This window comes from Parastagonospora nodorum, assembly GCF_000146915.1.
Source record: "Parastagonospora nodorum SN15 chromosome Unknown scaffold_2, whole genome shotgun sequence".
Lineage (NCBI taxonomy): Eukaryota > Fungi > Ascomycota > Dothideomycetes > Pleosporales > Phaeosphaeriaceae > Parastagonospora > Parastagonospora nodorum.
Window position 1 is genome coordinate 1,410,006 of NW_001884550.1, and position 23,534 is coordinate 1,433,539.

At 53.2% G+C, this 23,534-nt stretch overlaps 11 protein-coding genes across 11 annotated transcripts; 5 read left to right on the top strand and 6 right to left on the bottom strand.

The window, feature by feature from the left end:
* Positions 1-73: 73 nt before the first annotated feature.
* On the bottom strand, positions 74-1,426 carry SNOG_01737 (hypothetical protein; the record flags this gene model as incomplete). The annotated part of the gene is made up of 1 exon (XM_001792317.1): positions 74-1,426. The coding sequence occupies one exon, from the start codon at positions 1,424-1,426 to the stop codon at positions 74-76; it is 1,353 nt and encodes a 450-aa protein (XP_001792369.1).
* A 56-nt stretch (positions 1,427-1,482) lies between these two features.
* On the bottom strand, positions 1,483-4,134 carry SNOG_01738 (hypothetical protein). Its single transcript, XM_001792318.1, has 7 exons — positions 4,004-4,134; positions 3,884-3,954; positions 3,353-3,430; positions 2,827-3,300; positions 2,479-2,779; positions 2,110-2,432; positions 1,483-2,060 (listed from the first exon to the last, which is right to left on the bottom strand). Exons 2-7 carry the CDS (start codon positions 3,942-3,944, stop codon positions 1,762-1,764), a joined length of 1,536 nt encoding a protein of 511 aa, XP_001792370.1. The 5' UTR covers positions 3,945-3,954; positions 4,004-4,134; the 3' UTR covers positions 1,483-1,761.
* A 154-nt stretch (positions 4,135-4,288) lies between these two features.
* Positions 4,289-6,483, bottom strand: SNOG_01739 (hypothetical protein; the record flags this gene model as incomplete). The annotated part of the gene is made up of 2 exons (XM_001792319.1): positions 4,289-6,381; positions 6,433-6,483. 2 exons carry the CDS (start codon positions 6,481-6,483, stop codon positions 4,423-4,425), a joined length of 2,010 nt encoding a protein of 669 aa, XP_001792371.1. The 3' UTR covers positions 4,289-4,422.
* A 446-nt stretch (positions 6,484-6,929) lies between these two features.
* On the top strand, positions 6,930-7,672 carry SNOG_01740 (hypothetical protein; the record flags this gene model as incomplete). Its single annotated transcript, XM_001792320.1, has 2 exons — positions 6,930-6,994; positions 7,048-7,672. 2 exons carry the CDS (start codon positions 6,930-6,932, stop codon positions 7,670-7,672), a joined length of 690 nt encoding a protein of 229 aa, XP_001792372.1.
* Positions 7,673-8,313: 641 nt separating this feature from the next.
* SNOG_01741 (hypothetical protein) lies at positions 8,314-10,506 on the bottom strand (the record flags this gene model as incomplete). Its single annotated transcript, XM_001792321.1, has 6 exons — positions 8,314-8,534; positions 8,590-8,794; positions 8,842-9,029; positions 9,272-9,512; positions 9,897-10,313; positions 10,390-10,506. 6 exons carry the CDS (start codon positions 10,504-10,506, stop codon positions 8,314-8,316), a joined length of 1,389 nt encoding a protein of 462 aa, XP_001792373.1.
* A 1,131-nt stretch (positions 10,507-11,637) lies between these two features.
* Positions 11,638-13,510, top strand: SNOG_01742 (hypothetical protein). Its single transcript, XM_001792322.1, has 5 exons — positions 11,638-11,769; positions 11,824-11,888; positions 11,944-12,028; positions 12,083-12,130; positions 12,179-13,510. Exons 1-5 carry the CDS (start codon positions 11,671-11,673, stop codon positions 13,283-13,285), a joined length of 1,404 nt encoding a protein of 467 aa, XP_001792374.1. The 5' UTR covers positions 11,638-11,670; the 3' UTR covers positions 13,286-13,510.
* A 627-nt stretch (positions 13,511-14,137) lies between these two features.
* On the top strand, positions 14,138-15,680 carry SNOG_01743 (hypothetical protein; the record flags this gene model as incomplete). The annotated part of the gene is made up of 6 exons (XM_001792323.1): positions 14,138-14,207; positions 14,259-14,283; positions 14,347-14,365; positions 14,432-14,528; positions 14,686-15,358; positions 15,410-15,680. The coding sequence occupies 6 exons, from the start codon at positions 14,138-14,140 to the stop codon at positions 15,462-15,464; spliced, it is 939 nt and encodes a 312-aa protein (XP_001792375.1). The 3' UTR covers positions 15,465-15,680.
* Positions 15,681-16,249: 569 nt separating this feature from the next.
* Positions 16,250-18,347, top strand: SNOG_01744 (hypothetical protein; the record flags this gene model as incomplete). The annotated part of the gene is made up of 3 exons (XM_001792324.1): positions 16,250-17,354; positions 17,413-17,594; positions 17,850-18,347. 3 exons carry the CDS (start codon positions 16,250-16,252, stop codon positions 18,345-18,347), a joined length of 1,785 nt encoding a protein of 594 aa, XP_001792376.1.
* Positions 18,348-18,430: 83 nt separating this feature from the next.
* Positions 18,431-20,690, bottom strand: SNOG_01746 (hypothetical protein; the record flags this gene model as incomplete). Its single annotated transcript, XM_001792325.1, has 5 exons — positions 18,431-18,476; positions 18,514-19,291; positions 19,326-19,632; positions 19,893-20,431; positions 20,474-20,690. 5 exons carry the CDS (start codon positions 20,688-20,690, stop codon positions 18,431-18,433), a joined length of 1,887 nt encoding a protein of 628 aa, XP_001792377.1.
* Positions 20,691-21,147: 457 nt separating this feature from the next.
* Positions 21,148-22,622, top strand: SNOG_01747 (hypothetical protein; the record flags this gene model as incomplete). The annotated part of the gene is made up of 3 exons (XM_001792326.1): positions 21,148-21,342; positions 21,394-22,192; positions 22,243-22,622. The coding sequence occupies 3 exons, from the start codon at positions 21,148-21,150 to the stop codon at positions 22,620-22,622; spliced, it is 1,374 nt and encodes a 457-aa protein (XP_001792378.1).
* A 290-nt stretch (positions 22,623-22,912) lies between these two features.
* On the bottom strand, positions 22,913-23,100 carry SNOG_01748 (hypothetical protein; the record flags this gene model as incomplete). The annotated part of the gene is made up of 2 exons (XM_001792327.1): positions 22,913-23,011; positions 23,065-23,100. 2 exons carry the CDS (start codon positions 23,098-23,100, stop codon positions 22,913-22,915), a joined length of 135 nt encoding a protein of 44 aa, XP_001792379.1.
* Between the last annotated feature and the right edge of the window lie 434 nt (positions 23,101-23,534).

The window sequence follows — 23,534 nt, forward strand, 5'->3', positions numbered from 1 at the left end:
ACCTCCACATTGGCATATCATGTTACGTACTAATTGTCTAGTGAGACTCGAGGATACTCACGTAGACTCCACTTTACTCACCCCTCAGCCTCTCATGCCTAACACTACCCGCAGCCAACAAATCATCACGGTTCGTTCGAACAATACGCAGCATACTCGCAGCATCCGGGCGCTTCGCTGCAAGGAGGATCGTACAGCAATCGGCAAGATACTGCAGCGTCTTGGAGTACGTCCTCACAAGCGCGCGCCCATGGCTATTACGCTCCTTTTCCATCAGCTCCTTGACGATCGCGCCGACCTGGTACATGTCAGTGGCCTTGGCCGCCAGCGCGCCCTCGGGCGGAATAGCACTAGGACATACCTCTGGCATATCAGCGATCTTGAGCTGCTTAGCTGTAGCTTCCGAGCGCGTAACAGCGCAGCCGAAATCCGCGAGCTTGACGTCTGGATAGCCTGTCTTGTCATCTGTAGGATAATGCAGCAGGACGTTACTCAGCGTGATATCGCGATGGTATATCGGATCCCAATCCTCTTCACCAGGACCGTAGTGGCAATACTTCACCGCCTCGAGTAAACTGATGAATACGTGCCAGATGAACAACTCCGGCACGTCCTCCTCGGCTTTCCAGTACTTCTTCGCGCGGTTCCACAGTGATTGCGCGTTGCACATCTCCATGATCAACCACGGCAGATCATGCCTGCCTGATGGCGTGTATGAATCAAAGCTCTGCACGATATTAGCACACCCGCCACGCAGCGTCGCCAATATACCAATCTCCCGCGCCGAATGACCGGGCCACAACGCCTCGGACGCCAGCACCTTCATCAGACGCACCGGGCCCGGTGTCGCGTACTCGTGCACTTTGTGGATTCCGCGGTTACAATCGCCCGAGTCATTTGTCAATGTCGCCACGATGCTCCAGCGCCCGCCTACAACATCCCCCAACCCGCCGAAATCGGCCAAGTACCGCGATTCGTAGAAGCAGTTCAAGATCCAACGCACAGACATCTGGTCTTTCCTCTCGAACCCCTCGAAGCGGTTCGTCCCGCAGTGAATCATGCAGACGAAGTGGTACAAGCCCGGATAGTCTGCGGGGTCGCCTTCGTAGGGTAGGAGATTCACCTCGCTCAGATACTGCGCGTAGCTTGTGTGCTTTCCCGAGTCGAGCGAGTGGGCTTTGCACCATGCTGGGAAGAGGACAAGGCTCGATGGAGGGATGGTGGAGAGGGTGGCTTGGAAGTTGTAGGCGGGGATGGAGGGATAGCGGTGTTGGCGGGCTTGGAGGAAGGATTGTTGGGATTGGGGGCGCGAGCTGCGGTGGAGGTGGAGGTGGGTAAGGAAGGCCCATTCTTCCATTGCGGCGAGTTGGGCGTGGGAGAGCATGAATGTGCTGGCGGGACAAGGGATGCTGGTGGATGAGGCCATGTTTTTTGCGTATGTAGAATGTGACCAGGAATGGAACATGTAAATATCTGAGGCGATTGACTTGCAAGAGCGTGAATATAGATAAATTTGTTCAGGTCGGAGTGAGTTTCTGTCTGGATACATGGGAACGAATCTAATCAGTGTCATATATCGGGTCCGTTGCTTCACAATGGTTCCGACATTGTCCAGAGGTATGCAACGAACAATGCGAGGCATGTAAGTGGTGAAATCAATGCAGTGTCTGCGATTCAACCTTGCAACCTCAATGCTGCAACAAGAAGAAACACGTTGTGTAAAATCTCACCTGGCAAATTTCTCCATATCTCTTAACCCCTTCAAAACAAATCAAACCCCGGATCCATAATAACGCTCAACGGCTCAATCTGCGAAAACGCCTCATACATTTCCGGTGGCATATCCAGCAAATTATAGCTCATCGCGCCATCCTGCCCGTTCACATTCAAATACGAATAATCAAGCAGCACCGAATCGTCGTACTGTTCGAAGGCAGGTGGGTCTGGGATGTCGGGCAGTCGTTCGGTTTCGGGCGCGGATGAAGTTGAGGACGTAGGGACGAGTTGGATGCCGAGAGCGCCGATTTCTCGCGATATTGATTTGAGTGAGGTTTCGAGGACTAGGGGTGGGGATTAGACATGTTTCTTCTATGAGTGGAGAGTGATTACCGGGACTTGTGGCGCGCAGTCGTTCGAGCGTTGCGACGCAGAGAGATAGGCGCTCTAGTGTGCTCGGCGCAGCGTGTCCGACCGCTTGCACCTCGAGCAAGAATATCGAAGTTGCAGTGTAAAGACTGTAAGCTAAAGCGAGCACGACGTGGCCCTCACCGAAAGTCCGGTTGTATAGCTCGTAGAGTGCGACTGTTGATGTTGCGGAGGATATGCATTGGATCAAGGGGTTGTTCTCGGCGGGTATAGCAGTAGATTGAGCATTCCTTTCCAGCTTCAGTCTGGCGCGATGGAGGAGGATGTTGATCGTGTGATAGAGACAACTCAGTTGTGTTAGCTGTTGACCCTTATCAGATTTTGGTAACTTACTTGAGTGTGACAATGTGGCTCGGAGGGCATTCGAGGGCGGGATCAGCAAGATTGATCTTGAGGTGTTCTGGCAGGTCTCGCCACCAGGCTCGTAGTTTTGATCCTTCCGTAATCGCGCACTGGATAGCTTGTGCCGCAGAGAGATTCTGCGCGGTACTGTAAAGATTGATGAGGACCTGGTTCAAGATCTCAGCGAGCCCGCACATCTGGATGAAGCAGGAGATTGAGTGAGCTTGTTTAGGCGGATATGAAGACAGTAATCCGTGTGGCATCCACAGCTCTAGTTCAGCCGTATCATCCACTGTTCCGCGTCAGCGCTATATCGTCACTAAGCCAACAAGATCTTACTGAGAACTCGTGGCGGACTGATCTCAGAGTACTGTATCAGGGGCGACCGCCCAAAGTACAACGATATGAGCTTGTCCCAAAAGTAGCAACTCCAGAACAACCGGTTGCGGATCTCGATATCTTCTGCAGAGAATGAGCTGGCATCAGCGTGTCGCTTGCCGTCGATGCAGATGCCCATGTCATCAATGAGGCGGAATGCCATGCCACTGTATAGCCATGCCTGAGTTCGATTACCTCGACCACACTCTTGAGCACTTAAGAGCAGAAGCGCTTGCACAGTAGGGACCTTACTATGCCCCTGCTGTATATCTTCGAACAGATATTTGACCGCATCCTTGGAGAACGCTGCCCCGTTGTCAAATGGAGCAAGCAGTTCATCCATCCCTGGCTCACCCCTGCACCAGCGTATTGAGTGCGAGAGGATAGTGTTCAGAAGTGCTTGCGAGAAGTAAGGGCCGCCATTTTTCATATCACCTACACCTTTTCTCAGCAGATAAAACATTGCTAAGAAGTATACATGACCTACGAGTAAATGCAGGCCTATACACAAAATTAAACAGAGGCTGGATCCAGCAGAAATGCGAGTCGAGCAGCGAGCGGAAAGGTTCCTGTAGTCCAAGTAAGCTTCTTACGTCACAAACTTACAACAATGGCAGTGCAACATACTGGTGTATCCGCAAGTCTCTCATACACCCTCTCCCTCCACGCGCTATTCACCAACGTCTCTTTATTCGCCGCGACCTCTAGATCAGCCTGCGACTTCTGAATCGTAAGTGCTCTCACGCTGCCCGGCAGTTTAAACAGACTGATGGAATCATCAAGAGGCAAAGTCGCAGTCGCGTCGTCCGGAACCACAGTGTGCTCGGAACGAGGCTGGTAGTCAGAAAATGACTGACCGAGCGCTGGATCAATAGAGCCGTGGGAGTGCCGCCTGGCCTGTGATAATGCCTCTTCGAGCTGCGCGACTTTTTGCTCGAGACGCTGTGTATAGGACAGCGTGGGATTTCTGCTGGAGTGTTAGTACGTTGTGGTCTGTGATTTTGATGGGCTTGCGGACAGTTTATACACGCATTCTTCGCCTCGCACGTTGCATCGAGTACAGACTGGGTGTATGGCATCACATTTCACCTGAGCCGGCATGTTAGCACTCCCATACATGAGGGTTTAGCGAGCATACCTTCCGAGTCCTGCAGGCTTCACATGAAAAGGCGCTTTTCTTTGGGTGTCTTTTGCGAGCTTGCGGACTTGACATATTGACCACACGACTCAAATATGGGGGACGATTATTGGGAGAATCTTGGCGTCTCTCAGTCACTGGCTACCAGGCTTAGTCTGGGTGAGACGCGTTGGAAGATGCGCGGAGTCACGAGGTACGATGAACCTCGGCTAAACTAGGGATTATCTGTACATCTTTCGAAGCAACACAATACGTAAAGGGTCACTAAGTGGCAGTCACAAGATTCGTCCAACAATGTGTTCGAATTAATAAGCTATCAAATATCCAACACCCCCTCAAGACTACCGCGGAACAGTATACCTCATGGGCCCCTGCGCGGTCGATACCCAAATCGACTTCCACTTAGTCACCGAGGAGTCCTACTTCCGCTGTTTCGCGCTACCTTTCGTTGATCTCCCAGAAGCTTTCGCCTCCTCCTTCTTTGCCTCGCTCTTAGCAACCTTCTCCGCGTCAGGTACCTTAAGACTCCTATCAGCGTCTGGCGCAGCAGCGAGCGGCCTGTTCGCATCCTTCTCTTCGACTTCTTCGTCATCACCACCTTGCCCAAACTCGTTGACACGGGTGTAGTCGACCTTGTACTTGTAAGTCTGATACAGGTAGACAAAGAAGATGACGTCGTCACGGAGTGTGGCCAGGCGATGGAGAGTAGGCATCTTGATGGTAAAGGCGAAGAGATCGTCGATAAAAGTGTTGAGGAATTTGTAGGTCATGGCGCGACCGGGCATATGCGCCACAGATTTGAGGCGGTAGTTGATGTAGAGCGAGGGTACCATCATCAGGAAACCGTAAGCGTACACAGAGCCGACAAGTGTGGTTATGATGAAAGAGTACCACGACTTGTGGGTCTCATATGCGAGGGAATAACCCGCGTATGCGACCAGCAACGGTACAGCGACCATATACAGGTAACGGAAAGCAATCTCATCGTACTCTTCAGTCTTCTTCTCGGTTTCAGAAAGGACGTGTTTGTCTTCGAATTGGATGGTGTAGGGAAGGTATGAGTCAGGGCCACCGGGACGGAAGCGCACATTGACCATCTTGGTGATTTTCCAGGCTTCAATGGCGATACCCATACCCTGACCGAAGAGAATCATCCAGGAAGTGTTCTCGTTGTTGTCCATAAGGTATAAGAAGATGACGGCTTGCATAAAGACGTTGGCCAAGATGGTACGGACAGAGGTACCGACATTGTCCTTCTTCTTGCGCCAATGCTGGACATCGTTCTTGAAGGCCAACATCTCGAAGACCATGTGGAAGACAGAGACGATGGCGGTAATCGCAAGCAAATAAGAATTGCTGTCAATCAGAATCTCCTTGAACATCTCCATCTCGGTGCCATCGCCACCTCCCGGAGTCGACTGGCCGGCAGCGGCTGCTGCTGCGTTGCTCTTGATGTTCTCATCCATGGACGCGAAGATGTTGAATTTCCAGTGAGCAAGGTTCTTCAGGTCGACGTTCAACGGGAGTGTCTTGACGGTGTCATTCAGTTCAATCATTTCCTTCTTCAGCTGCCAGAAAGTGTTTGTGAAGAGAATAGGATAGTACCAGCCGTGTTGGCCAGAGGCATCGCGAGCGCCGGTAGACTCCAGCTGGACGTATTTGCGCGGACCGGGGTGCATCTGCGGGTACGCAAATTGCAGTGTGTCCGGAATAAAGGCGATGGTAAAATTGGGATGGTAGTAGTTGGCAAAGACCTTGGGCGCGTTCTTTTCCTCTTCCGTCTCTTCTTCTTTCGATGGCATGTCGCTGAGCAGGTTTCGCGTCTTCTTGGCCTTCTTCTTGACCTGGTACGCCGACAATGGGCGCACGACATGGTATGCCTTTCCTGGGTCATAACCCGCTGCTGTAGGATCGAGCACACTGCCACTCTTACCAACGTAGAAATGCGCGTTCAGAATCGCATTGTGCTGCACCTCCTTGGGCACCTTGAACTCGGTTTGTATCTCCCGCTTCTGTTTATAGTCGCCAATCTTGAAATTCGTCTCGTTGATCAGGAGCGAGTCCTTGGGCATCGACTTGAGTGAGGGCGCAGCGGTGGACGGCGAGATGTACATGAGGATGTCAACCTCTGGGTTATCGGGCCAGATTGGCGAAATCTTGTACGGCACATGGCTGTATTCAACACCAGGTTCGAGCGAATGCGGTCGTTCTTCCCAGCTAGGAATCACGACGTTGGCGCCAGTATTCGCGGTACTGGGGACGGCGGCTCCGGATTGCGCGGGCGCAGCGGGAGTCTTAGCACCAGTATTGAGGAAATACTTCATGCCACCCTGGATCAGAAGGAACATGCCCACGCTCTGGGCGAGCGAGCGGTATATCTGAACATGACAAATTAGCTCTCATAACTCTCTGAAAGCTGAGAAACTTACACTCGTTCCGCCTTCTTCCTGCCGCGCAGGCGCTGCTGCGGTATCAGCCATGATTCGTGGCTTCAATTGGAACGACGGGTCCAATTATGCGGTTCACAGATATCGAAGCGAAAGAACAACTGATGAAGCAACAACAGTGAATACGTCTCCGAGTCGCAAAGAACGGGTGGAGGCATGGTGCCAAGCCCCCACGTCCTGAAGCAGTTACAGCCAGGGTCTGGCCGAACGAGGGCCAATCGCGCTCGGCACGCGGCGACAAGTATGCGGAATCTTTCCTTTTCCGATATCACCGGTTGCTGTGAACTAAGAGTCGAGGAATCACATCCTTCTCGTGATGCATGTGTTTTACAATGACTCACGGCCGACGCCTACATAGCACGGCCTCGCCCACTCACTTTAGACTTAATTAGACTTGTACCACCGCCCCTCATTTCAACCGCGATTGCTCTGCTGTTCTTTCCGACAACGGTTCCGACTATCGAGACTCGACCTTCACCATGTCTACTACCGCCATCCCCGCCGAAAATGGCGAACCCAAGAAGCAGCCCGTCGTCTGTGTATTGTACGTCTCAATCTCTACCACCTCTCACATCACCATACTAATCCACCCCGCAGCTGCGGCGCCTCCGAAGGCACATCGCCAGTGCACATGGCCGCCGCGCGCGCCCTCGCAACCGCCCTGCACAAGGCGGGCATCAACCTCGTCTACGGCGGCGGCACAGTCGGGCTAATGGGCGAAGTAGCCCGCACGCTCGTTTCCCTCTCCGGCCCCTCGAGCGTCCACGGCATCATCCCGCGCGCCCTGACCGCGCTCGAGCAATCCCCGTCTTTCGACCCTTCGAACCCCGCTTCGCACATCGATGCCTCCGTCTACGGCCGCACGACCGTCGTGCCGGATATGCACACACGCAAGCAGATGATGGCGCGCGAGGTCATTGCTGGCGGGCCGGGCGGTGGCTTCGTTGCGTTGTCGGGTGGGTACGGGACGTTTGAAGAATTGATGGAGGTTACGACGTGGAATCAGCTGGGGATTCACTCGATGCCTGTGGTGGTTATGAATGTGGATGGGTACTGGACGGGGTTGATTGAGTGGGTTAAGAATGCTGTGGGAAGTGGGTTCATAAGTCCGGGGAATGCGGGCATCTTGGTGGAGGCATTGGATGCGGAGGAGGTGATCAAGTGTCTGGGAGAGTATCAGAATGCGCCGGGACGGTTCAATTTGACCTGGGACGAGCAGTGATGGGGATGCGGACGGACATTAACGCTTGACATTCCTGGAGTCTGGAGCAAAACGATGGAGGACATCTGCTGATCACGACTCAGATGAAAGAAATGAATGCAAGAATGCCTCGAGCTCAACAACCTTCGATGTTGAGCACGAAGCTTTCAAGATATAGATAACACCAACGAATCAAAAACAATTGAACATATCGTATTTATTGTCTCGTTCGGCATAGTTCATGCTTCTCAAGTCTCACAGCCAATGTTGGACCAATAACCCTTCTAATCGTACACGCGACATTCCTAGACAATGGTCGCCCACGGATAACCATATATGACAATGCCCAGTATAACCTGGGCCGGCATGAAGAGGTCCTACTTTTTAACTTATCGGAAAAGATTTTGATGCCACAGCGCCATGCAATGCTCCGAAAGTGCCGTGGAAATGCTCACGAACGCCACACATACAAAAGAATAAGAGGTCCTCGTGCCTATACATGCTAATGATAAGCATCGATAATCGAAGGTAATCGACAGCCACTCAGGTAGTCGCTGCTGCATCAAGGTTCAACACGTATCAATTCCATCTGCATGTGTGGGTTAATCATCCAAATCCTGGCAACTGGAAACCGAAGCCTGGTACAGCTGGTGGGACTGCGATCATCGGCTCTGGCCGTGGGGAGACATGGCGAGGATCATGTGCCAGGCGGTGGTCCTGTTGGTGATGGTGCGGTTGTTGATGCTGGTGTTGTTGATGCGGTTGCTGCTGTTGTTGCTGCTGTTGCTGCTTGCGATGTTTGTGCCCGTTCTCGCCATTACCTCGCCCCCCATTGAAGTTTCCACGACCGCCACCACGAGGAGCGTCGGTAGGAACTCGGCGACTGATAGCTAGACGGGGTCAGTAAGCAGTTCTTGCAAGGACGTACATATGCTTACCCTTTGAAGAGACACCAGCCCCGATTTCAATATCAGGCTCTTCCAGCACCATGCCACCCTCCAGGGGTCGACCACCAGTTCCGCCGTGCTCAGCTGTCAACGCCCATTTGCGGTCAGCATCCGTAAGCCGTGAAATGGGAATGACACTAATGCCGCTTTGGTAATCGCTGCAGTCCCGGGGGCCAAAGCCTACGCCCCAGCGCGTCTGTGTGTATTAGTAGCTATCATCCGATAGTGACCAGAGCTACATACCTGGCGAGCTTTCGATTGAGCGACAGCATCCTGCAAGTTGTCCATACCTTCCTTCGCATGTACGGCGTCGGGGCGAGTCAACATCTTGACGAAGGCGTGCCGTTTCTCTAAGTTGACAATGCACGTCTGAACTTGACCAAAACGACTGAAGATGCTTCGAATCTCACCCTCTGTACCCCCTGCGCCACCTACGAACAAGGTGCGACTAAGGACCCTGATGTGGTCTTGAGGCAGGTTGCTATCCCATTCAATGTACTTTGAGTTACCATAAGAATTTCTAGGCGGACTCGGCTGTCGTCTCGCAGGCGAGCGTTGCCGATACTCATTTCGGTCATTTCGGCCGCCACGTTGCTTACCACGCCCGCGGCCTCGTTCACCACGATCAAAACGACTCGGTGTGTTGCCGTCAGAGCCTGCATTGGGATCATACACACCATAGGTGGGGCTTTCCCGGCGATTGACATTTGGCGGTGATCTACGAGGGGGCGAAGGTTGTCGACGCTGGTAATCAGGCGACCTGCTACGATCTCGGTATCTACTTTCATTTGGATCATATCGCTCTGGCTGAGCACCATTCTGCGGTCCCTGGCTATGTGGATCGGGGAATGCCAGCTGAGCTGGCTGCGCAGCCACGGATTGCAATGAGGGCAGAGGAGCTCCTCCGTTTTGGGCTGCGGCCATAGCATTCAATACTTGTATAGCTTGGTCAGGGGCAATCAGTCCAGCGCTCATCGCCTGCAGTATTTGACCAGTCATATCGTTCGTTCCAGCTGGTGGGGGCGGCAACGCAGGTTGTCCTGTAGCTCCTGGGGGAGGTGGCGGTACAAATCCTGGTGGAGGGGGGGGCACCATGCTTTGAGGAAAAGAAAGAGAAGGGGGCGCAGGAGGTGCGCCGTTAGTCTGGCTGTTTTGGTGGCCTAAGGCTGCAAACGCCGCATAAAGTGAGCTCTGGTCCTGTTGTGGTTGTACGGCGGGAGCAGGTGGTGGAGGGGGTACAGACTGTTGGTTAGCTTGAGTGTTGTATGCCTGCTGCGTACCGTTGCTCAGCAATTGACCGGAGTGTGCAGCTGGAGCATCTGATCTGTATCAGTAAGGTGGACAAATGCGATGCTTGCCTGAAACATACTGTTAGATGTGCCATTGACAAGCTGCTTCATGCTGGCGATCATGTCGGGTGGGAATGTCTGCCCGCGCTGCCAAATATCTAAAAGTTTAGAAATCTTCTCTTTCTGGGTCTCCGGTGCGTTTTTGACCAGGTCTTTCAAGACAACCGGTAGTGCTTCACGCACGAGCTGCACACCCGACGCATATGTACCTGGCGCAGCTTGCTTCGAAACGGCCTGGCCGGCCTTCTTGGCCTTCTCGACCCATTGGCGGATCACGGAGTCTACGACGTATAGCACCCCTAGCTTGTGTGTGGCGGGACTGTTCGAATACTGTAGAAGAATCTTCTCGATGAGGACCTTGTCGTACTATACGGGAGAGCGAAGCCTTAGTATGGATCCTTGACAAGGAAAGAGATGTAGAAGCACCACGCTGCCAGCATACCTGAATATTGTCTACGCAAATCTGCGTTATGGCCTTCACCTTGGTGGGCGTGACTCCTGGTGGTTTCAAGGTCGATAATGACTGTAATGTCGTGGTCAACTCCTCTAACGCTGCCATGACTACGTCTGATGTCTATTAGACTCGTAGAGAAAGAGAAGAAACGTCCAGCGATCGTGCGCACGAGAGAAGGGTGTCGGGAGCAGCCGCGACAACAAACAAGAACTTTACTCGAGATCGCAAGTCAATCGCCTAAGTAGAAAGGTCTAGGTGGTACGAAGAGAGTGGAATGGTCGAGCAGGTGATGAAGTAGTGTGCGCAAAGTTGTAGGTGTTCAGAAACCCTGAAGGAATGCGCGGCTGCTTGGAGCGGACAGAAGCTGCTGTGCGCTTCAATCTAGGACGCGCAGGCACACGGTAAGAGCGGTCTGCGCAAAGTGGTTACCTTCACTGCAAAAGAGTCGCGGCGAGCCGGCGAGTCGAAGAGACAGTGGAGCGAGATGAGAGACAGCTTGGTGGTCTACCAGCGCGCAGGTGCAGTTGAAACCTGTGCAGTGTGTTGCGAGAGAGGAGATGGCTAGACGGTGGCCCTTGCGGTGCCCACGAAGAAACTACGCTAGCGGCACACGTGATTGGAGTGTCTTCCTTGCGAGGTTGATGTCTTGCATTACCTAGGTACGTCGGCAGATGGAGAGCCACTTGGACCCTACTCATCGATTGACTGTCCAGTAGAGATGGAATGTGAATTCATAATGATTTCCTAAACACATGAACAAAGGTTCGTTACTTGCTTGTGACGACGCTGGATTCTTGCAAATGCCCCGCAGCTTGGAGTGCAACCTTCGTGGAAGTCTCATGGTGCAATGCACGAGCTTAATACCACGGACACATGTGCTCGCCCAGCCGGCCGCTGAGAGGCGCCGGATACGCGGCTCGCATATTCTTGATTGCTTCCAAGTTGATGAGCTATTTGGCGCATGCAGTACATGATTGTCAACGACTAGTGTTGCAAAAGAACTCAGCATCCAAGAGGCACCCTCATCGGTATATCGCAGAGACAGCTCCTCTACGTAAAGTAGTCTCACGATAGACTTATGCAATATTACGAGCATCGGCGTGCGCGGGTATCCCGACTATTGACCGCAGGTGCAAGGATCCATCCCGCGCTATGACGCTGGGTTGAAGCACTCTTCCGAGCTCGTCAAATTCCGGCCGGCGCAGCAGCTTTTTATCTTCTCCACCCACCCGCGCATCCACCTTCCACCTCCATCTCACATCTCAGAAAATGGCTTCAGCTCTGCGATTGACTGGCGCCTTCCGCGCTGCCGCTCCTCTGCGGACCACTGCCTTCAATGGCCTCCGCTTCTACTCCAGCAAGACCACTGTTTGTCTCTTCAGTGCGCATCTCGCAGAACGACGCTAACGATGCCACCTGCAGTCGCTGAAGGAGACCTTCGCCAACAAGCTCCCTGGCGAGATTGAGAAGATCAAGAAGCTCCGCAAGTACGTGCCCGTCACGCCCACAGTCTCTGGAGCAAACATTAACATCAATGTCCAGGGAGCACGGCAACAAGGTCATCGGCGAGGTCACCCTCGACCAGGTCTACGGTGGTGCCCGTGGCATCAAGTCCCTCGTGTGGGAGGTATGCGCAGCTCCCGAACTACACCCGCATCGGCAGTCAGCTTACAGTGCATAGGGCTCTGTCCTCGACTCCGAGGAGGGTATCCGTTTCCGCGGCAAGACCGTACGTCACTTCTCCAAGGACGTTCGAAGCCAATGCTCATGTTCATAGATCCCCGAATGCCAGCAGCTCCTCCCCAAGGCCCCCGGTGGCCAGGAGCCTCTCCCAGAAGGTCTTTTCTGGCTCTTGTTGACCGGCGAGGTTCCTTCCGAGCAGCAGGTCCGCGACCTGTCCGCCGAGTGGGCCGCCCGCTCCGACATCCCCAAGTTCGTTGAGGAGCTCATCGACCGCTGCCCGAGCGATCTCCACCCAATGGCTCAGTTCTCCATCGCCGTCACTGCTCTCGAGCACGAGTCCAACTTCGCCAAGGCCTATGCTAAGGGCATGAAGAAGAGCGAGTACTGGGAGCACACCTTTGAGGACGCCATGGATCTCATTGCCAAGCTTCCCACCATCGCCGCGAAGATCTACCGCAACGTCTACAAGGACGGCAAGGTCGCACCCATCCAGAAGGACAAGGACTACTCGTTCAACTTGGCCAACCAGCTCGGTTTCTCCGAGAACAAGGACTTCGTTGAGCTGATGCGTCTGTACCTCACCATCCACACCGACCACGAGGGTGGAAACGTCAGCGCCCACACCACCCACTTGGTCGGCAGCGCGCTCAGCTCGCCTTACCTCTCTCTCGCTGCTGGTCTGAACGGTCTTGCTGGTCCTCTCCACGGACTGGCCAACCAGGAAGTCCTCGTCTGGCTCCAGAAGATGAAGAAGGCTGTTGGCAACGACCTCAGCGACCAGGCCATCAAGGATTACCTGTGGTCTACCCTCAAGGCCGGCCAAGTCGTTCCTGGATACGGCCACGCCGTCCTCCGCAAGACCGACCCCCGCTACGTTTCCCAGCGCGAGTTTGCCCAGAAGCACCTGCCCGATGACCCCATGTTCAAGCTCGTCAGCCAGGTCTACAAGATCGCCCCCGGTGTTCTCACTGAGCACGGAAAGACCAAGAACCCATACCCCAACGTCGATGCCCACTCCGGTGTCCTCCTCCAGTACTACGGCCTCACCGAGCAGAACTACTACACCGTTCTTTTCGGTGTATCGCGTGCGCTCGGTGTCCTTCCTCAACTCATCATCGACCGTGCCGTCGGCGCACCCATCGAGAGGCCCAAGTCCTTCAGCACCGAGGCCTACGCCAAGCTTGTTGGCGCTACTTTGTAGATTTCTCCATGAAACTTGGAGAGACTCTGCAGGGCGGTGCTTTGGGCTTGAGAATGAAAGGATTTTGTGTAACATTTAGAGCGGGAATGTAGAGATAGGAAAATGGGTGCGTCCGGTGTTAAACCAACATCGGGCTTTTGAATGTCTCTGCTGTAGTACTACCGACTTGCTACAATATCATGTCTGAACGTCCGATATACCAACAATCACAACTCTTTTTACGCACGCTAGGTGCCGAACGCTGAATGTGACCGCCGCACGTAAACGTAGCGCAACGTGGGCATGATGAACCAATAACAGCGGTGAGGAAAGCAAACATTACGCGCAGAATGGTCGGGAAGCTAGCGCGCATTATGACGGGCCGCCGAGCAGCATTCGTTGAGCTGATCGGGATCCGAGCACGACTCGTTGAGATGTGCTACTCCGGAGCTCAACAATACGTCAACTCAATGCATTGGCAGACACAGCAAGGAGCGTGAACAATGCGAACATGGATTTTGAATTCAATCTGATGGCACTCCTGTCGGATCTTGAAGCCTGATGCACTTGACGTGCCTTCGGAGAGTTTAGGAGTCGCTGTTCGGGACATGCCAGGCGGCATCGGAGACTGCCAAGCTACCGGGTTGACAGCTCCAACTTCAGGGTTCAAGACCATGCCCGAAATATCGTAGATTGACCGTCGACGCTCAGACACCGCCGTGACCGCCCTCGCAAGCTTGCACCGATTCGAGCCTTCTTTTCTTCTTTCGTTTTCCTCCTTTCTGCTCCCAAACATCACACTCACATCAACTGCGACGGAGCACCCTATTGCCTTGGTCAGGCCCCGCATCTTCGACAAGAGATCCCCAGAGAATGAGTTCTACAATCGCGGGCGCACCGCCCACGCTCGAGAAGAAGCCAGTCAAATTCAGCAATCTGCTGCGTGAGTGCCAATGCGAGAGATTCTGCGTGCAACTGCTGATGTAGCTTTTAGTTGGTGCTGGTCTCAACATGTTCGAGTAAGTACACATCTTCACAAAACCCATGGAATGCAGAGGACAGCGCTAACATGAACACCACAGGGTGACCACTCTGGGACAGGTATGCGACGCCCGAATTTGCAATGTGAAGGAGCGAGAAGACACAGCTAACATGACCCCTCATTAGCCCTTGGAGGTCGTCAAGACTACCATGGCTGCCAACAGGGCTGACGGCTTTTCGGGGGCGATTGGACGTATTTGGTCGCGCGGCGGCATGCTTGGATGTGAGTCTGGCCCTCCCATAAGCTTACTGCGTCTGCTGCGAGCTCAGCATGTCTCATCTCGAGCTCCCAGTAGCCGAGGTAGCATCTGACAATGAGCTCCATCAGCAATTGCAACACCAAAGCTGAGAGCCTGCAAGCTAATTCGTGCAATGTGTAGTCTACCAGGGTCTCATTCCATGGGCCTGGATCGAAGCCTCCACCAAGGGCGCCGTCCTCCTCTTCGTCGCTTCGGAAGCCGAATTCTACGCCAAGTCGTTCGGCGCTCCCAACTTCGTCGCCGGTATCTCGGGAGGTATGGTCGGTGGTCTCGCGCAGGCCTATGCCACCATGGGTTTCTGCACGTGCATGAAAACCGTGGAAATTACAAAGCACAAGGTCGCGGCCAGTGGTGTAAAGCCCCCTGGCACCCTTGAGACATTCATGGGCATCTACCGCAAGGAGGGTATCCGCGGTATTAACCGTGGTGTCAATGCCGTCGCTGTGCGCCAGGTCACCAACTGGGGCTCTCGCTTCGGTCTGTCCCGTGTCGCCGAGAACGGTATCCGCAAAGTGAGGAACAAGGAGGGCGGTGAGAAGCTCACCGTCATGGAGAAGATCACCGCTTCAGCGCTCGGTGGTGGCCTGTCCGCATGGAACCAGCCTATCGAGGTTATCCGTGTCGAGATGCAGTCCAAGACGGTCGACCCGAACCGCCCCAAGAACTTGACAGTTGGCAAGGCGTTCAACTACATCTACTCCAACAACGGTGTTAAGGGTCTTTACCGTGGTGTTGCTCCCCGAATCGGTCTTGGTGTTTGGCAAACGGTTTGCATGGTTGCGCTCGGTGATGTGTAAGTTCATCCAGACCTCTCCCATGGAACATACATGCTGACGATTCTTAGTGCGAAGGAAGCCGTTGAGAAGCTCACTGGCGACCAGGTCACCGCGAAGCACTAAATGGCGTTTGGACGGTCCGGAGATACAATGGGACTCGATATGTGAGGTGTATCATACCCCACTGAAACTCTAGACGATTCAACATATTTTTCGGGGGCAATGTTTTTGCCCTCCTGCGAGCGTGTGCGGGCTTGAGATACCGAGCGAGCACTTATCTTGAAATAGACCACTGTAATGATCATGTAGACAGAGAATACATTTCCTTAGTGGAACCCAATACCAGCTCTAGAAAATCTTTGTATGTGATTGTGATTATTGAGAGAGGAAAAAGCTTCATGCGCTGGATATGTTCCCAGGTCATTTCCGCACGTCCGAGGGCTGAGCTAAACACAGTCTGGTCTCATCGGGGCCACTAGTATGTATGCAACGATGCGGCTCTACAAGTTAGACCCTTTCTAGCCAGTAGAATGAGGGACATTGATCTCTTCACGTTACGGCCGACAAGACTCGATAAACCTTGGTGACTATACAGCAGCGAGTGATCGAACGTGAGCACGTGTTGTTCCCAATGGGGAAACCAGGCTAACGCCGCCAGAACTACATCCACACTCTTTGCACCCTCGAACCTTGGCGAAGCCGAAGCGCAAAAAGTACAAAGCTTCATTATGTCCAAGTTTATTAGCTGTGTACAGACAGGTGCTTCACAGGTCAGTTTTGAACAAGTCTCTCTTAATCGTGCAGCACACAGTACGAGCGCGTGACCACTGGCGTTCGCCAAACCTCATCGCCCTATAGTGCTGCAGCGACATGCGCACAAAACATGTGATCCTTGTCTAGCATCATGAATGTTACTGACCGCGTTTGTTGTACGATTTGCTGACTTATGGCAGTACAATCACAACTACAAGGAAGATAGAGGATGGTTGATGAAGGGCTGGCGGTGCGAACTGACTGCATTATCACAACTCTACAATCTCTATTTCATCGCGTGTAACGACACAATACTCGTCTATCAACCGGAATTCCCAGATCAAAATATCGCTCCAGACCCGCCTCTGATCCTGCATCCGCCGGTTTCGTCCCCAGGCCTTGAACCAGGAATCGACGAAGATGATCCGCACTCCATCACTCGCGTGCTTGTGGACTTTCTTGGAAACGACGAGGTTCTGCTTGCAACTTGCGATGATGGGGATGTAGTCGGATACCGCATAGCAGAAATTCAAAGAGCTTTGAACGAACTGTCCAGGCCAGAACAGGACGACGAGCCAGATCATGCTCCACCCCAGATACCATTGTTCCTGCATCAGAACGTCGGTGCTAGCGCGTGGGGATTGGCCATCCACCGAGAAGCACGCATCATAGCGATAAGCGCAAACACACACGAGGTCACGATCCTTGCCTTTGCGCTCGCAACCACAGAGGGCGAATCCCCCGAACTAGACGCATTAGACTCGATAGCCGCCACAGATGAAGCGGACCCAGCAGACTTCCCATCACCCCGCAAACACAACAACTTCTTCACCCTCAAAGCAGCCCACAATGTCCCAGCCGTATCCTTCAACAACAACGACGAAGATCCCTCCGGCCGATGGCTGTTTGGCACTTGCATTACTGGGCAGGTCTGGCTCTGGGACCTCCACAGCTATCCTAACATCGCCAGTCGTTGCTTCCAGATGGGTTTTTGCGCGAGCACACAGAATGCGGACACAGCACCTCGGGCAGCTTTCGGGCGTTGCGGATGTCTGAACTGGTCGGCGCATCCGCATGCTTCTTGGGGCGCTATGTTTTTGGATCCCCGGTCGGCTCATGAGGTCTCGTCTTTCAGTGAGCCTCCGGAGTCGGCGCAACGGGCGCCTTTCTTCCACGATTTGGGGAGGCTGAAAGGTAGATTCCGAGAGTCGAATAGGGAGGATTTGGTGGATGACGCTACAGCACATGGTTCATTAGACAGTACGTCAGAAACCTCTGGGGACGAGAACACAATAGATGAGCCCATGCTCCTTGATAGTGTCTCTGACTCTTCTCATGAGGATGAAGAAGAAGAAGAAGAAGAAGAAGAAGAAGAAGAAGAAGAAGAAGCAAGCGATGACGAAGACGAAGACGAAGACGAAGACGAAGACGAAGACGATGATGATGATGACGATGACGAGGAAGATCAGGACGATGACGAGGAAGATCAGGACGAAGACAGTCAGGCTTATGATGGTCCTTCACTGCCATCCATGCAACTAGGCTCTGATTCACACACAAATCACTTCACATGGTCGATACAACAGAATCTACTTGCTAGCGGCACACCAGGCGCCATACTCGCTCACGCAATGCGAAGCATGGAACCAATCCCGTATTGTCAGATCGCTACAGATCGATCGTTCCCATGCTCAAGCGTGCGTATCTCCTCCATCCCCTCACTACTCAAACTTCTACTAACCCCTCACCCAAAAGTCCCGCCAACCTTCTCTCGTAATCACAAAAGACGACATCTTCTTCCTCCAGCAACCCTTCAACTCGTCCCCCGATCCCATCCTCACTATACGCTGCCCCCTCCACCCCGGCCGCGCAACACAATCCCTTCACGCCATCGACCGCCAATGCTTCTCCACGCACGTGCCTGAACTAGGCATCTTCATCATCGGCAGCCCCGTCGGGCACGTTGCCATTTTCGCGCTGACGAAATCGCGGGAGTCAGGCGAGTTTGGCTTCGAACTGGAGTATATCCTGCCATTTAATAAGCGCGATGAGAACGAGGTGTTGACCGTGCCGTATAGGAGGATGGTGGGCGTTGCGGTAGGCCCGGTACAGGGGGAGCTTGGGAGGGATGAGGGGAAGAGGGGGAGGAGGTGGAGGTTGCTGATGTACTTTATGGATCATTCCATGATGAGTTATGAGGTGGCGAGAAAGAGGGGGAGTGAAGATGTTGGGCTGGGGGAATTGGTTGTGTAGCTTTTACCTTCACCCTCTTGCCACAGACATACCCATGAGCTTTTCCAGATGTACACGGTCTATCGAGGCAAAAGCGAGCATCTCTAGAGTGTGTCGACATCCATGTGCAGGTTCCTGGCATTGTCAGCACTATGACCACCAAAGTACGCAAGCACATTATACAAACCCTAGGGCCAACGCAATGTCAATCAAATCGCGCGGAGCTTTACACCTCTCTATCGATGCTCCCGATTTCGACTTCTCGCTGGGCTGGGCTGGCTTGACTTCGATCGTAACACGCAGCGTGGCGTCCTCATACACCGACCCATCAACCTCACGCTTGAAGTTTTCCAATCCCTCCCGCGTACGGAATGACACCCACCAGTACTTCACTGGAGCGCGTGCAAGCGTTGGAGTGCGAGAGTTGAGCCCAACACCCTTCAAGCCTTCATACGCAGCAAACATCCCCGCAAGCCCATTGGGTGTTTGTAGCGGCAATTTCCCTCCATCCGCCGCACTGATCCGACACGTATGGAAACGCACCTTCCCAGGCGCCTCTCGTACCGACTCTCTCTTGGGCAGATGACAGTATTTCGACACGTTGTCCTCCTTGTGTTCCCTGTCTTCACGAATCGGCACGCCGCACACCAACCCAGACAAAACAGCCAGCACCCTAACTGCATCCGCTGCGCCACCGTGTCTCAGGTGAATGCTCGTCCAGCCCCATATCCCCATCGCTTTCAGCGTCTTGGCCAGACCTGGTGGAGACCCGAGCTGCGGAAGGAGTTCCTGTACATCGCACCATGATGTGAATAGTGCTGCGAACGAGGGGCAGGTGCGGGAGATCCAGCGCCATTCTTGGTGCATGTTGAAGCCAAGGAGGATCATGTCGCCTTTGAAGCCAGACAAGAAGTCTATCAATCTGGGACCAGCTTCGGAGGCGGTCTTTTCGGTCATCAAACCGACTGCGGGGCCGTGTGCGCGGGGGTGCATGCGCACGGTGAAGGCTTCGATAGTCGCTGTCTTCGTAGAATTGCGTGAGGTTGGAGATGAAGTAGAGAGGGGTTTTGGTGGGAGGGAAGACGGCTACGCCGAGTTCGCTGAGGTCCTGGCTGCCGATCTGACGACCTTCGAAATGCTGTTTGACGCCCTCGGTGTCGAAGGCTACGAGGGTGTGGTTGGGGAGGAGGGCCTGAAGGGTTTGGAGATCGGTGATTTTCTTGTTGAAGAGGGATTTTGCGATGGGGGAGATGAAGCGCAATGACTTGTCAGGGAGCATTTTGAGGTGGTACTTGAATTGGGGGCTCTGGGAACGTTGCTGCAAAGAATCTGGAGTTCGGAAGAGGGAGAAAAGACGTCACAATTGGAAGTGGAATGTTGGGAGGTAGAAATGATATTTTTACTGGAAGTGTATGGGGTTGTTCTTCCAAACCTTGATCTGAGCCTACCTTTTTGGTGTGGCGCCGACGATAAAACTATCATGGTACTTGTCCACAAGCGAGCCATTATTCTCTCAAGGCTCATTTAGTCTTCCGCTTCTGCTTCGGCTTTCCAAAACACCCATGCAATAACAGCAATGCCTTTCAATGCGGCTGCTGTCCACAAAGCGCCAGCCAGGCCAACGCCGGTGTGAGCCCACACTCCACCAAGACAGGCACCTAGAAGCAGTAATGTCGGCGCAGCAATTCGCCGATTTCTCTCGACGTTCGAAAGTTTGAAGATGTCTGCATCGGAGAACAGGTCGCAGTAATTGCTCGTCAGGACCACGCTCGTCAAGCCAGCATACTGCAGCGCTCTTGACGTCACAGCCTGTCCGCTGGACTGGAAAGCGACCACGGCGATGGGCACCAGAACCTGCCAACTAAGACCGCCAGACTTCTCGCGGTCGAAAGTAACGATGAGCGCCGCTACTACAATGAAGAGCATCTGGAAAGTATAGGATGCGATGAGTACCCATCGTTTCCTCGGCGTGAAGTACCGATGAAAGCGAGCAAAGACGAAAGAGCCAAAGCAGAACGACGCAATCGACGTTGCCGCTTTGATCCAACGAATGCCCTCGTTTGGCGCGATAACTCCGAGACCAAGATAGATGGTGTTTCCTAGTGCTGCGTAAGCATGATTGATGCATGGTGTTTGACTTCACTAACCAGTCTGCATGCTCACGAAGGAGCCCCAGATGAAAACAGCCGAGCTATCCAGCAATCCAGTAATGATGTAGCAGAACAGCAGTACGAGGTCTGCCCAGTTCTTGCTGACGTCTGCCGCCATGTGCTTCCTCAGCTTGGTGGGAGCCGAACTTTTTCCGTTCGGTCGGCCGAGAAGCGGCGTTTGCTCGTTGGAGCCTCGGGTGGCGCCTGTACTCATGATGGCGGAGGTGTGTGACGAAGGTCAAGAAAGGGATGCAGCACGAAGAGGCCTGTAGATATCTATGCGAGTGGAGACGCGACGGCAGGCCCGGCACGGTGGCGCGCGATCGACAGGGCCGTTGGCTAAGCTTCAGGTAAGCCTTTGCGGCAGATGCAGGATATCGACGGATGTTGTGACGACGACCTGTCTCAAACAACAGAAAGATACTCGTTCGCGTCGATTCAATGGACGGGAAAAAGTATTGAGTGTGCGGGGAGTGGGAGGCTGGGTTGGTGTTCAGCCAAGCGATGAATGTCATAAAGCTTGTTGTTGTCGTCATCATGGCACACGGCATCACGGCACGGAGTTACGAGTACTCTCAAAAGGGCGCGTCTTCCAGCTCCGCGGCTTTCTTCAAATACTAGTCACTGACTCGTCCTGCCCTCACCTCAATTGCCATCAATTGAATAACACGATGCATCTTCCGTCGTTGTTGATCGCGCTTGGTGTATGCACCGCATGGGCCGCGCCATTGGAGCAACAGCCACTAGCAAGTGGTCGCAAACATGCAGGTCCTCACAAGATCAAAGATCCATACAAGCCCGGTTACTACGATGAGTGGGACAGGAAGATTGATTCTCAGGGCGACAAGTTGTCCCCAGAGCCACTCGTAAGTATTGTCATTTGACATTGAGATGTGAATGACTGACAATAGTCGCAGCGAAATGGTGATGGCACTGATGTCCTGGGTCCACGCAACAGGGCGCGAGAGCGAGAGAATCCAGATCTGATCCGACCTCCCAGCACCGACCATGGTGCCATTCCAAACATGCGCTGGTCTTTTGCCGACTCCCATATCCGCATCGAGGAAGGTGGCTGGACCCGTGAGACCACCATTCGTGAGCTTGGTACTAGCAAAGAGCTTGCTGGTGTCAACATGCGCCTCGATGAAGGCGTTATTCGTGAGCTTCATTGGCACAAAGAAGCAGAGTGGGCGTACGTGCTTGAAGGCAAAGTCCGCATTACCGCCCTCGACGTTGAGGGAGGCAGCTTCGTCGACGATCTTGAGAAGGGGGATCTTTGGTACTTTCCATCTGGACACCCGCATTCGCTTCAAGGCTTGAGTCCGAACGGTACCGAGTTCCTCCTCATCTTCGACGACGGCAACTTCTCCGAAGACTCAACATTCTTGCTCACCGACTGGGTCGCACGCACGCCAAAGTCAGTTCTTGCTGAGAACTTCCGCGTGCACCCAGAAGTTTTCCGAGCCATTCCCAAGTCCGAGAAGTACATATTCCAAGGCTCAGCTCCGGGTTCTATCGAGGACGAGCTTCCTCATCCCAAGGGCTACAAGAAGTCGAAGCTTCAGTTCAGCCACAAGATGCTCGCTCAAGAGCCGCTAAACTTGACCGGTGGTGAAGTCCGCATCACGGACTCTACCAACTTCCCCATCTCAAAGACTGTGGCTGCTGCTCATCTTAACATCAAGCCCGGCGCACTACGTGAGATGCACTGGCACCGTAAGTAGTCGTAACTTGACTGGGAGAAACTCGAAGCTAACAAACTGCAGCCAACGCCGATGAATGGTCCTACTTCATCAAAGGTCGTGCGCGCGTAACAATCTTCGCATCCAAGGGCACCGCACGCACATTCGACTATCAAGCCGGCGACGTCGGCATCGTGCCCCGAAACATGGGCCACTTCATCGAAAACCTAAGCGATGACGAGGATGTAGAAGTCCTAGAGATTTTCCGCTCCGACAAGTTCCAAGACTTCTCGCTGTTCCAGTGGCTCGGCGAGACGCCTCAGAAACTAGTCAAGGATCACTTGTTCGCGAATAGTCCGAAGGAAGCTCATGAGTTTGAAGAGGCGCTGAAGGATGTAAGACCGGATCCCATCAAGGATGTTGATTGGGATAAGTTGCTTGAGGAGGAGAAGGTTGAGTTATGAATGGCTTGACATTAGTTTGGCTGTCGCCGACGCTTTGGAATTCCAAAGACAAGGATTTCTAGGAATGCATAAGCTTAGGGTTTTATGATAATGATCACATTGGCTACAAAGCTTAATATTGCTCAGCAATGAATGATCAATTCTGAAATCTGATGTACCGCTAATATTTGCAGTGCAAACTACTTTTGGTGAAGAGAAATACTTCGGCCCGCCGAACATTTCCTTAGCCAAGTCATCGTGGCGCCACACTAATATAGCAACGATAGCCCATGGGCTTTTCTAGTCTCCAATCAACTACACGCCAGCGACAGTGCTTTGAGTACGTTTGATTCAGTCGAACCGAGCCAGAACGAGTCACTGACCATATCCATGAGTCCCAACCTCAGAGTCTGAGTCCGATCAGCGGTGCGAATTGAAAAGGTCGGTTCGGAACTCCTCATACCTTGTGCCATGGCAGGGACTGGACGACTTCGGCCATGTCTATGCCATATGTAGATTGCAGGTGCAATGCAGGCGATCAAGATGCCAATGAAGATGCCGACAAGGGTCAGGGTGTTATCAGTGGACCAGGCAGGCATGACGAAAGATGTGGAAGCTTTTGATGATGGACGTTGATTCGAAGAATAGTTGAACCGCGAAGGGAAAGCAGCACATTGATATCAGTGGAAGGAACGCAGTGGTATTCAGCGACTGAAAGTGGACTTATATGCCAGATTCCCAACGTGTAGCTCCCTGAAACTATGTGGTCGTAGAAAGCTCTATCGTAAATCCAAACGGTGTTGTTTAAAGTGGGTCTTATACCAAGTGGTCGCTGTCAGCGTGTCAGACCAAATGGTCGCATCTTAAGTGGTTTGATCACAGAGGGACTCGGTCTGTGTTCTCAACACTAAAATTCTGATTCTTTTTTAACGT